Raw genomic sequence first — 12,377 nt, forward strand, 5'->3', positions numbered from 1 at the left:
GGTGGTGGTGATGGTGGTGGTGATGATGGTGATGGTGATGGTGATGGTGGTGATGATGGTGGTGGTGATGGTGGTGGTGATGGTGATGGTGGTGATGGTGATGCTGGTGGTGGTGGTGGTGATGGTGGTGGTGGTGGCGATGGTGGTGCTGGTGGTGGTGGTGATGGTGGTGGTGGCGATGGTGGTGCTGGTGTTGGTGGTGATGGTGGTGGTGGTGGTGATAGTGGTGGTTGTGCTGGTGGTGGCAATGGTGGTGCTGGTGGTGGTGGTGATGGTGGTGCTGCTGGTGCTGGTGGTGGTGATGATGGTGGTGGTGGTGCATCTGGTACATAGCAGTGAGAGAAGCTAATCCAATGACATCTGACAATGAAAGTCCTTGATGTGGTACCCACTCCCAGGAAAGCTTGAAGTATAGTCATCTCACAGAAAAATCCTGTGGGCTATAGCCTAGGATGACAGAGACCTATGTGAGCTGTCAGGGCCTCCTTGATCCCCTGCAGTCACAACACAGAAACCCCTCCCACACCTAGGCCACCTCAGCTTGGTCCTGGAGCTGAGTGTCTGCTCATATCCAGTTCACCTTCTGCAAGGAGCTCAGGATACTTTTTTAGGATTTCCAGGTCACTTTTCACATTCCACTAAATGCCTATGAGAGAGCCCAGAGGGTACAACTGTGCTCATTTTGCAGCAGGAAGATTTTCTCAGCATTGATGGAGGAAGTAACCTGTGGCCATACTTAGGTACACAGAAGGAGCCAAATTCAGGCTGCTTATGCTCAGCGCACTCATGCATTTGAGGCACTGAGTAATGCTATTGACCAAGACAGACCCAGCCTCTGCTCTCATAGAGCTCACATTCTGGTGGATATAATATTCATTTCCAACCAACTAAGAACGCAACAACTGATAACAAACTAAAACGTAAAGAAAAATAACCTTATCCTCTCAGGATTCCCAACCTGCCACCTGGAGAGCAAGGTCCGGTCCTGGTAGCAAAAGGGCGGAGCAGCTTGCCCATCTGCCATTTTGATCTGAAAGACTCAGACTACATCAGCGGCCATCGGCGCAACCCAGAGCTCCGAGGACCTGGTGGGGCAGCTCTGGATTCAAACATCCGGGTGATTGAGTTCACCACTGTGGGCATAGGAGGGAAGAATCTCCGGTGAGTTGCTTAGGTTTGCATTGATCGAATTCACATCAGTCCTAAATAACTCTAGAAGAATTCAGATTGATGAGCTAGACTGATTCCTATAAGCAGGTTTGATGTCCTGGGGTTTGACCTGAGTTTTAGAGGTTTGACTTTAGAGAACTGTTACATTAAGAAAGCTGAATTCTATCTCCTTAGTTTTGCCACTGGGGAAAGTATGGAAGACATAAAAATATAATCCCTGACCACTTCCTTAACCACAGAGGATCACTGGCACAGTTGTGCCTTTGGCGGCATTGTCATCCCAATGTCCAGAATGCTACACTGACTGTGGATCGCTAGAGGAGATGGAGTTTTCATTTCCACAGTAACAAATGGCTCTGAACAGTTCTGCTTCCCAGATGGGGGACTGGGTTAGGGCCAGGTTCTAAGAGACTTCTCGTAATCCTCAATCCCCTGTCTCACTCTCTGCTGTTAATTCTTCCCCCCTGTCCAGGACCTTTACAATCCTAAACCCGACCAACAGCACCTACTCCTTCTGCTGGACCTCTGAAGAAACTGAAAGTCTCCAGAACCCTGCAGCATTCACATGTCTTACAGAGAAGGGCTTCATCCACCCTGAAAAGAAAGCTGAGGTATGTGCAAATGAGAACCACTCAACCCAAGTCTTAGATCATTCTAGCCACAGCTGTGTAGAAAGTGTGCCATAAACAGTAAGTGGAGTTAGGGAGAAGTGCCTAAGGGTGTGTCACTCAACAAGTATTTAGTGAGTGGCCACCATATACACTGGGCAATCCTGATGACAAGACAGACCTGAGCTCTCTTGGGTTAGCCAAGGAGAAGCAGAGAGCTCTCGTATTTGCAGCTTTTTAAAACTGAGAAAATTTAAGCAGCAAAGGGTAACGGGACACCAATGCCTGGGGATCCTAGGACTCATTCCATAGAATAAGAAGTTATTTTTGTCAAAAGGACCAAAAACAGTGAAAGGACACTGACATGTTTTTACTTGGTTAGGCCAAAAGTCAATTCAGAGTGGAGCCATGTCCCGTTACTTAGTCCTAAATCTTTTCACAATGATATGGGGCAGAAATAAAGAAATACGAACTTGCTGGCCAAAACAGATCTGTGAGCCCCAGGTCCAGCCAGTACTGCAGAGAATCTTGAAGACAGAAATAAATCCATGAAACAAAAATTATGAATTCCAGTGCCCTCAAGAATATCACACAATGAATAAAGTAGGCCAAGGAGGCATCTGTGGGTAACACAGGGCACCAGGGCCACTGGCCACAGGGCTTCTCTGGCAGATGACCACTTTGCAGACAAGGGGGGTCAAGGGGACCAACTCACCCAAACTGTGGAAAAGACAAGATTCCAAATTTCTATGTGAAGCTCCGTATTTTACATGCTGGTGGCTAGTTCGATATTTTTTTAACAATTCCCAAACCAAACAAAACATATTTGTAGACTCTCCACCTGGTTTTGACCTCAGCATAATGTCAGTACCCAGGCCATCTAGTTAAATGTGATAGGGTCCAGGAGCTGGGTCCACCATAGACACAATCCTACCTGAATCATGGCTCCCACTTCAGCCCAGAAATGTTTCAAACGTGAGCTCAATTCTGAGAGGCAAGTTCCAAAATCCATCATCCAGGGCCATGCTGGTCATTGAGTGACAGTAATGTCACTGAGGTGGCACATCTCCATAGCACCTCCCCGCATCATCCTGGCAGTGGTATGGACCATGCATGTTAACCTGTGTGGTTCCTTTTTGGCCAAACACCATTATTCCTTCATTTGGTCCTGACTGATTGATTGCAAAGAGACTCACTCAAGTTAGCTCAAAAGAGAGAGAGACAGCCCGGGGCAGCTTTTGATATTGGACTTTCCTCGTGGGACTGTCTGCTTCTCTCTTCCCGTCTACTCCTTTCTCTCTCCACTGACCAGTTTCTTCACTGTTGATTGATTGATTCTTCAGTTGCTTTGTAATATCACTTAGCAAATTGGTTATGGCGTGCCACAGCCCAGTTCACCTGCATGGTACCTTTCACCATCAGCTCCACTGCCAGCTGGCCTGGCCACTCATTTTCTAATTCCAAACTTCCGAGAGAGGAATCTGGTTGGCCCTGCTAATCATGTTTTCTTTGGCTGTGTGCCCGCTATTGACAAGTATGGGGATTGTCTTTCCTTGGGATGGGTGCCAACTCTTTGGTCCAGTCAGCTATAGTACAACCATGCCATCCAAAGACATGGCACAAATACAATTGCTTAGCCAGCAAAGGCTGTGGGTTGGGGGGACTCCCTTAGAAGGACACATGAGCAGGGCAGATGGACATTGATGTTTCTGGTACAGCCTCACCTATGTGCCTTTACATGGATTGTAGAAAGGTAGCAATAATCAACTCTCATGACCCTTGTGCTGACAAGTACCCAGGGGCACATGGAGTAAGCAAACAGAAATGTCTCTCACCACTTGGTTCCAAATTGTCTTCTTAGATCGTGTTCCAGTTCACACCTTTCCATCTGGACATCACTGAATCACTGTGGACCTTCCTAATCCCTGAACACAACATCACAGTCCCTTTCCTGCTGGTGGGCAAAACTACTGACCCTCTTATCTCTTTTAACAAGTCACACCTCAACTTCAGCTCTCTCCTCATAGGTAAGGCAGCCCTGCTGGTATGTATTTAGAGTTGGCATGATCTGGGCAAGGTCATCAAGAGCTCCAGGAGCAGGCTTGCACAGGAAGCCTTTCCTAGTGTCTTCCAGAAGCATATCAGAGGGTCTCAATCAGGTTTTAGAAAGCCACCAGATATTTACCTCTCAATCTAATTTCCACCAAGTATCTTTTAAACCCACAATTAATAGCTTCAGGAAATGTAGGAGCTTTGTTAAAGATCCTACTTGGCAGATTCCTTTAAGACATGGGCTGTTTATTTCTGGAGCCTCAAGATGGCCCCATCCTTCTTGCACTTGCCCCCAGATTATGGGAGGTGTCTGCTTCTTGGTCTGTGCCACAGTGGTCAGATTTCTCTCTCATCCTTTTGTGCATTTATTTGATTCAGCAAATATCACTGAGTCTGTAGAATGGCCCGAGTACTTTTCTGTGGGCTGGGATTGCCCTAATGGATAAAGGCCAAAGTCCCTACTCTCCTGTTGCTTACATTCTAGAAATAAGAAACAGGCTGCCAAAAGAAACTATGTAAATTACACACCACGTCAGATGGTGATAAGTGCTTTAAAGAAGAGGACAGCAGGGTAGGGAGAATAAGGAAGGCCAGGAGGCAGTGGGAAGGTGACATTTAAGCAGAGACCTGAAAGAAACAAAGGAAGTAATTGCCAGGTCCCTTATAACCCCATGTATTTTTCCCATGGTTATGACATCTCTCTCTGTTGAGTGTATAAAATACAACTAAAGTCAAGGTATTTTTTAATAATATGTTAGTTTTTTTATAAAATAATATTCTTTATAGTAAGTCCACAAATGTGGTATTGCATAAGAAAAAGTTTAATCTCTCCACTTTAATCCTGTCTCATCTTTCTCTTTCCACCCCAAAGGAAAGCAGTGTTAATGTCTGGATATGTATTTTACTGATACACATAAGCAGGTGGGAGGGGGGATTACAGCATTTATTAAGAGTTTGAACAAATAAGCAAGCAATGTAGCATAAGAATAATAACTGTAAGAGTTTAATCCAAGAATTCAACAGTGGTACGTTTCAATATAATCATTACATCAATAGACTAAAGAACAACCATGTGATAATATTAATATACACTGACAAGCCATTGCCGACATTTAGAAGACATTCCCAACAAAAGCTCTTATGGCAAAATGGATGTTGATGGAAAAAAGGATTAACCAAAATCAAGAGGCAGATATGATCCTGTAGTAAATGACTAAAAGTACTTCAATTAAAATGAGGAATTAGGCAAGGATGTTTATTATCACTATTATTATTGAACACTTGCTTGGAGACTTTAGCAAATCTGATCAAACAAGAAAATTAAATAATTTATATAAACATCGGGAAAAAAGGGATAAAATTATCTTTTTTTGCTTTTGTTGATGATTTTATACACATCAAACCACAAAAGGCTCCAGAGAAATGCAAAACAAACTACTAGACCCAACAGAATAATTTGGAAAGGTAGGAGGATGCAAGACCAATATGCAAAAATAGTGTTTCCCCTTTTAGCACTCATACCTAGAAACAGAAAACCAAAGAAAACACCCACTTAGTACGGGCAAAACCTATGCAAAATCTATCCTATAGCTAAGGATAAATGTAACAAGGTATGCGCAAGGAAAGACCTACATAAAGGAAACTACCAAATCTGATTAAAATCTCCCCAAACGAGATCGGATCACTTGTTAGTTCTCCTAAAATTAAAAGCAAATTTAATCAAGTTCCAATTAGAATGCCAACTAGGGTTGCCAGATAAAATACAGGATGCATAGCTAAAATTTGATTTCAAATAACAATTAATAATTTTGAGTGTAAGAATGTCCAAATATTGCATGGGACATATTTATATTAAAAAACTATTTGCTAAATCTGTCAGCTGAATCCCAAAAGAATTGGAGGAGGAGAGAATTGGATAAAATGATTATAAAGTTTATATGGGAAAATAAATGTTCTAATAGCCAAGAGGAAAGCAAAAGATACAGTGAGAGAAGATGTATTAGTCAGGGTCCTGGCCAGGATAGTCATGCCATACCCAAGGTCTATTTTATATATATATATTTATTTATTTATTTATTTATTTATTTTAGCAGAGACAGGTTTTCACCACGTTGGCCAGGATGGTCTCGAACTCCTGACCTCGTGATCTGCCTACCTCGGCCTCCCAAAGTGCTGGGATTACAGTTGTGAGCCACTCTGCCCAGCCTACCCAAGGTCTATTTTTAAAGAATGCGATGCAATGATTATTTATGAATACATGGGCAGTTAAAGGGGTCAACCAAGGAGAGTGAAGCCCCCATTAACGAATTCAGGAAGGGATTAACAATTCTTGGGTCTAAAAGAGCAAGGGAAGAAAACAGTATCAGCAGAATCCCAGGAGAGCTATGGCCAGGGCAGAGGAGACACCAAGCAGGAGCAGGCAACTGATGAAGAAAGACATGGAATCCCCAAAATGAGGAAGGTGACTTGAGAGGAAAAGGAAAGAAGAGAGGCAGACAAAGGCTGAAGAGGTTGGGGAAAGTCTTCTAAAAAGGATCTCTCCTGCCTGTGGAGCGGTGTCTGCTGAGAGATTCCAGCGGGCAGGCAGGAGGCCCCCACTGAGGGCTTGCGTTTCCTCCTCAGGCAGAGAAGCCAGGGAGACTGTGCAGATCATCAACAAGGAGGAGCAGGGCTTCGATTTTTCCTTCCAGGACAACTCCTGCTATTCTGAAGGTTTCAGCAGCAGCCTGCTTGTATGTCCCATGGAAGGCTGGATCCCACCACTGTCCAGGTAAACAAAAATGAAGGTCTCATTTTGTTTGCATCCTCCTGACACTGCCGGGTCCCCAAGCCTGCTAGCGCTTAGAGCGCCCCATTTATATAATCACTTTCAACTCTAAGATTAGATCGTAGCAATTCCATCTCCATCCTACTTACTCCCTGATATCTGTTTTCCTGATCAATATGGAGCATTGAGAATTCTAAGCCATTTGTCTCAATATATTCTCTTTGTATTCTTTTCCTTGCTGTACAGTGTATCCACAGTGAATCCACAGTGCAATGTTCAGGCTTGCCTGGCTAATCTCTTTTTCAATTAAACTTTGAATTTTCAGGCCAGGCATGGTGGCTCATGCCTGTAAGCTCAGCACTTTGAGAAGCTGAGGCAGGCAAATCACTTGAGGTAAGGAATTTGAGACCAGCCTGGCCAACATGGCAAAACCCCATCTCTATTAAAAATACAATAATTAAGGCTGAGTCGGGTAGATCATTTGAGGTCAGGAGTTCCAGACCAGCCTGGCCAACATAGTGAAACGCCGTCTCTACTAAAAACACAAAAATTAGCTGGGCATGCTGGCAGGTGCCTGTAATCCCAGCTACTTGGGAGGCTGAGACAGGAGAATCGCTTGAACCTGGGAGGCAGAGGTTGCAGTGAGCCGAGATCACACCGCTGTACTCCAGCCTGGGTGACAGAGTGAGACTCCCTCTCAAAAAACAAACAAACAAAAAATACAATAATTAGCCAAGTGTGGTGGCACACACCTGTAATCCCAGCTACTTGGGAGGCTGAGGCATGAGAATCAGTTGAACCCAGGAGGCGGAGGTTGCAGTGAGCTGAGATTGCACCACTGCACTCCAGCCTGGGTGATGAAGCAAGACTCTGTCTCAAAAAATAATAATCAAATAAAATTTAAAATTTTGAAATAATTGTAAATTCATATGCAGTTGTAAGAAATAATACAAAGACCACTGGGCACAGTGACTTATGCCTGTAATCCCAGAACTTTGGGAGGCCAAGGCGGGTGGATCACCTGAGGTCAGGAGTTGAAGACCAGCCTAGCCGACACAGTGAAACCCTGTCTATACTAAAAATACAGAAATTAGCCAGGTGTGGTGGCACATGCCTGTGATCCCAGCTACTCAGGAGGCTGAGGCAGGAGAATCACTTGAACCCAGGAGGCAGAGGTTGGAGTGAGCCAAGATTACCCCACTGCATTCCAAAGCAAGACTCCTATCTCAAAAAAAAAAAAAAAAGGAAGAAGAAACAATACAAAGACATCATCATGTTCTTTACCAGATTTTCCCCAAGGGTGACATCTTGCAAAACTTCAGTAAAATGTCACAACCTGGTATTGACATCGATAGGGTCAAGACACAGAACAGCTCCCTCACCACAAGGGTTCCTCGTGTGACCCTTTTGTGGCCACACCCTTTTCTCTTTCCCCAAGCAACACCTCCTCACCTTCTGGAATCCAACACTTTTCTCTATGTCTATCATTTTGTCATTTCAGGAATGTTGTATTAACAGACGCATACATTCCTTTTGTGATTGGTGTTTTTCACTTGTAATTCTCTGGATATACATCCAGGTTGTTTTGAGAATTTCTTCCTTTTTGTGACTGGCTTCCATTCCATAGTAGGGATGCACCACAGTTAGTTAACTATTCACCCACTGGAGGACTCTGGATTGTTCCCAGTTTGGGCTGTTATGGATAAAGCTGCTATAAACTTTCATGCACAGATTTTTATGTGTCCTTATGTCAGTGGGGAAAATGAGCAAAACTGCAATTACTGGGCATATGATAATGACATGTTTCCAGAAAAAAAAAAAGAAAAATGCCAAAATGCTTTCCAGACTGGCTGCACCATTTTACATTCCACCAGCTGTCTGTGAATGTTCCAGAGTCTCCACAACATCACCAAAATTTGGTGTTGTCACAATTTTTTTTATTTTTAGACAGAGTCTCACTCTGTCACCCAGGCTGGAGTGCAGTGGTGCGATCTTGGCTCACTGCAACCTCTGCCTCCTGGGTTCAAGTGATTCTCTTTCCTCAGCCTCCCAAGTAGCTAGGACTACAGGCATGCATCACCATGCCCAGCTAGGTTTTTTTTTTTTTTTTTTTTTTGTATTTTAGTAGAGACAGGGCTTCACCATGTTGGCCAGGCTGGTTTTGAGCTCCTGACTTCAGATGATCCACCTGCCTCTGCCTCTCAAAGTTCTAGGACTTTAGGCGTGAGCCACTGCACCTGGCAACAATTTTTTATTTTAGCTTTCCTAATAGGTATATAGTGATATCTCATTGTCATTTTAATTAGCATTTTCCTAATGAATAATAATATTGGGCATCTTTGCATGTGCTTATTTTCCATATGTGTGTTGTCAGGCCTGAGGGCCTCTTCCATCATTGTCAAGAGGAGTGCGACTTCTCTCCTTTCATACAACATATACGTGCTTATTTTCCTTCTACGGAGCCTCTTCAATGAAATGTCTCTTCTTGTCTTTTGCCAGTTTTCTTCTCAGCCTGTTTGATTTTTATTTTTGATTGTTGAGAGTTCTTTACATACATAGTGGACACATGGTCTGCAAATATTTTCTCCCAATCTGTAATTTGTCTTTTCCTCTTTTTAACAAGGTCACTCACAGAGCAAAACCTTTTATTTTTGTTGGAGTCCAAATTATCTATTTGTCCTTTTATGGACTGTCCTTTTCATATCTGTTCTACATCTCTGAATAGCCCTAGATTCAGAAAATGTCCTTCCATTATTTTTTCCGTAAGTTTTATAGCTTTACATTTCAGTCTGTAACCTCTTTTTTATTAACTTACGTCAGAAGGTGTAAGACTTAGGTCAAAGTTTTTTTGGTTTTTTTTTCAACTTTTATTTTAGATTCAAGGGGTATGCACGCAGGTTTGCTGCCGGGTTTACTGAATGATGTTGAGGTTTGGGGTACTCGTGGGCCCATCACACGGATACTAAGCTTAATACTCGATCATTCGTTTTTCAACCCTTGCCTCCCTTCCTCCCCTCCCCCTAGTAATCCCGTTTCTATTGTTGCCATCTTTACATCCACGTGCACCTGATGTTTAGCTCCAACTTGTAAGTAAGAACATGAGGTATTTGGTTTTCTGCTTCTACATTAATTTGCTTATGATAATGGCCTCCAGTTGCATCCATGTTGCGGCAAAGAATGACTTCATTTTTTGTGTGGCTGTATAGTATCTTTTTATCCAGTCTACAGTTGGTGGGCACCTAGATTGATTCCATGTCTTTGCTATTGTGAGGAGCGCTGCAGTGGATATGAGAGTGCACGTGTCTTTTCAATAAAATGACTTCAAGTTTTTGTTTTGCTTTGTTTGTTTGTTTATATATACCCAGCAATGAGACTGCTGTGTTGAATGATAGTTCTGTTTTAAGTTTTTAGAGAACTCTCCAGACTGCTTTCCACAGTGGCCAGACAAGATTACATTCTCACCAACGGTGTTTAAGTATTCCCTTTTCTCTGCAGCCTCGCCAGCATCTGTTGTTTTTCACTTTTTAATCATAGCCATTCTGACTAGTATGAGATGTTTTTTCATTGTGATTTTGACTTGCATTTCCCTGATGAATAGTAATGTGAAGCATTTCTTTATATGTTTGTTGACCGCTTTTCTGTTTCCTTTTGCGAAGTGTCTTTTCATGTCTTTTGCTCATTTTTTTTTCTTTTGCTCATTTTTTAATGGGTTGTTTTTTTGCTTGTTCAGTTGTTTAAGCTCCTTAGAGATTCTGGATATTAGACCTGTGTCAGATGCATAGTTTCTGAATATTTCCTCCCGTTGTGTAGGTTGCCTCTTTTCTCCCCTGTTTATAGTGGTTTTTTTTTTTTGGTTTTTTTTTTGTTTGTTTGTTTGTTTTGCTGTGTAGAAGCTTTTTTGTTGTCGTTTAATTTGGTCCTGTTTGTCAATTTTTGTTTTTATTGCAAGGGCTTTTGAGAACTCAGTCATAAATTCTTTCCCAAGGCCGATGTCCACAATGGTGCTTCCTAGGCTTTCTTCTAGTATTCCTATAATTTGAGATCTTACATTTAAATCTTTAATCCATCTTGAGTTAATATTTGTATACGGTGAAAAGTAAGGGTCCCGTTTTATTCTTCTGGCTTATGGCTAGCCAACTATCCCAGCACCATTTATTGAATAGGGAGCCCTTTCTCCATTGCTTATTTTGGTTGACTTTTTTAAAGATCAGATGGTTGTAGGTGTGTGGCTTTATTTCTGCGATCTCTATCCTTTTCCATTGGTCTGTGTGTCTGTTTTTATGCCAGTACCATGGTGTTTTGGTTACCGTAGCCACAAATCTTAAAATCTCATCATCATTTGGAGTTATGTTTTTTCTCATAATGAATCTGCTAATCTAGTAGGCTCATAATTTTTAAGGTTTTAACAAGTTGGCCTGGTCAATTAATCTGCTCTTTTGTTCCCCGACCAGGTTTCCAATTGATATTTTCTTCACACCAAAGCAGGAAGGAGATATGAACTTTAATTTGATCTGCAATGTGAAAAAGAAAGTCCACCCTCTGAGGTTAAATGTCAAGGCCGAGGGCTACACTATGAATGCAGAGATCAAGTGCAAGGACAGGACAGGCACCATCACTCTGTTGACTCCCAACCAGATGAACATTATCAACTTCTATGAGGTAAAGGTGCCATCTATCTCAGCTTCCATTCTGACTGGGGAAAGTATTACAAATGAATATGAGCTGAGTCTTTCTGCTTCAAATGCCAAAGAGACCAGGAAAACAGAAACCCTCCAAGAGCAGCTCTATCCTCAGAATATATGTAGATATGATGTGAATGCTTTTCTTATTTTATTTTTCAGGGGGTGGAAAGATGGTGGGGAGGAGAAAGAATGCTTGTGTTAAACATACAGGAAGGATATCTGACTACCAACGAAGGTCTAAGAACTAAATTGCCACTTTGCTCTATGAGATATGAGAGGACCCCAACACTTAGTAGCTCTTGCTGGAATATCTGACTCCATTAAGCTAAAGATAGTCAAATCACCAACATCATCTGCCATCCTTATTTCCCAAAGGATATTTTTTATCGACATGTTACAAATGCTGACCCCAGATAAGGAAACTATGGTTCACACTCACTGCTCTGTTCTCTGTCTCCTAGGTGGAGTTAAATGAATGCGTCCAGTGTGAATTCAACTTTATCAACACTGGAAAGTTCACCTTCAGCTTCCAGGCAGAGCTGTCTGGCTCCAAAGCCCTGCTGCAGTATTTGGAATTTTCACCCACCGACGGCATTGTGGATGTGGGGCAGAGTGTACATGCCACCCTGTCTTTTCATCCAATTAAGAAGTGTGTCTTGACAGATCTGGAACTCAAAATCAAGGCAAGTCCATTTAACATTGTCCAATCGCCGAAAGTACTCTCAGCATGCTGCCTGGAAACAGGTTAATTCTCCCGTGTGTTTTTTGTCTTCTCCACGCGTCCAGAAGCTCCTAGAGGATAGTTGTGTTGGACACAGCCTCACAATGTCTAGTACAAAGGCTTCATCCATGGTTGAGGTGCCTGGGGAGTAAATGTGGATTGAAAAGCAGTTGCATTGCAATACATTTACCCATTAAAATAAATAACAGTGATAGATTGGGGCAGGGAAAGAATATGTACACCATTTTCTAAGATGAATTATTGAATTAAAAAAACAAAGAATGGTGATGTCAGCAGGAATGGCAGAGGAGGACATCTAAAACACTGCTCTTTATTAGCAATGAGACCACTGGAAAAAAATTTTGAGATCAACTTTT

General features: G+C 42.5%; 1 protein-coding gene and 1 pseudogene across 1 annotated transcript in view; one reads left to right on the forward strand and one right to left on the reverse strand.

Annotated features, from left to right (window-relative positions):
• Window positions 1-12,377, forward strand: part of HYDIN (HYDIN axonemal central pair apparatus protein) — a 490,708-nt gene that overhangs the window by 443,608 nt on the left and 34,723 nt on the right. The window contains exons 71-76 of the mRNA XM_064383265.1: window positions 949-1,161; window positions 1,643-1,781; window positions 3,640-3,805; window positions 6,453-6,600; window positions 11,049-11,256; window positions 11,741-11,962. Coding sequence (XP_064239335.1) covers window positions 949-1,161; window positions 1,643-1,781; window positions 3,640-3,805; window positions 6,453-6,600; window positions 11,049-11,256; window positions 11,741-11,962 — 1,096 coding nt within the window. The remainder of the gene's footprint in view (window positions 1-948; window positions 1,162-1,642; window positions 1,782-3,639; window positions 3,806-6,452; window positions 6,601-11,048; window positions 11,257-11,740; window positions 11,963-12,377) is intronic.
• On the reverse strand, window positions 8,920-9,032 carry LOC135277318 (U6atac minor spliceosomal RNA; annotated as a pseudogene).

The sequence above is a fragment of the Aotus nancymaae genome, unplaced genomic scaffold (assembly GCF_030222135.1).
Source record: "Aotus nancymaae isolate 86718 unplaced genomic scaffold, 86718_ANA_hifiasm-v0.15.2.pri h1tg000030l, whole genome shotgun sequence".
Lineage (NCBI taxonomy): Eukaryota > Metazoa > Chordata > Mammalia > Primates > Aotidae > Aotus > Aotus nancymaae.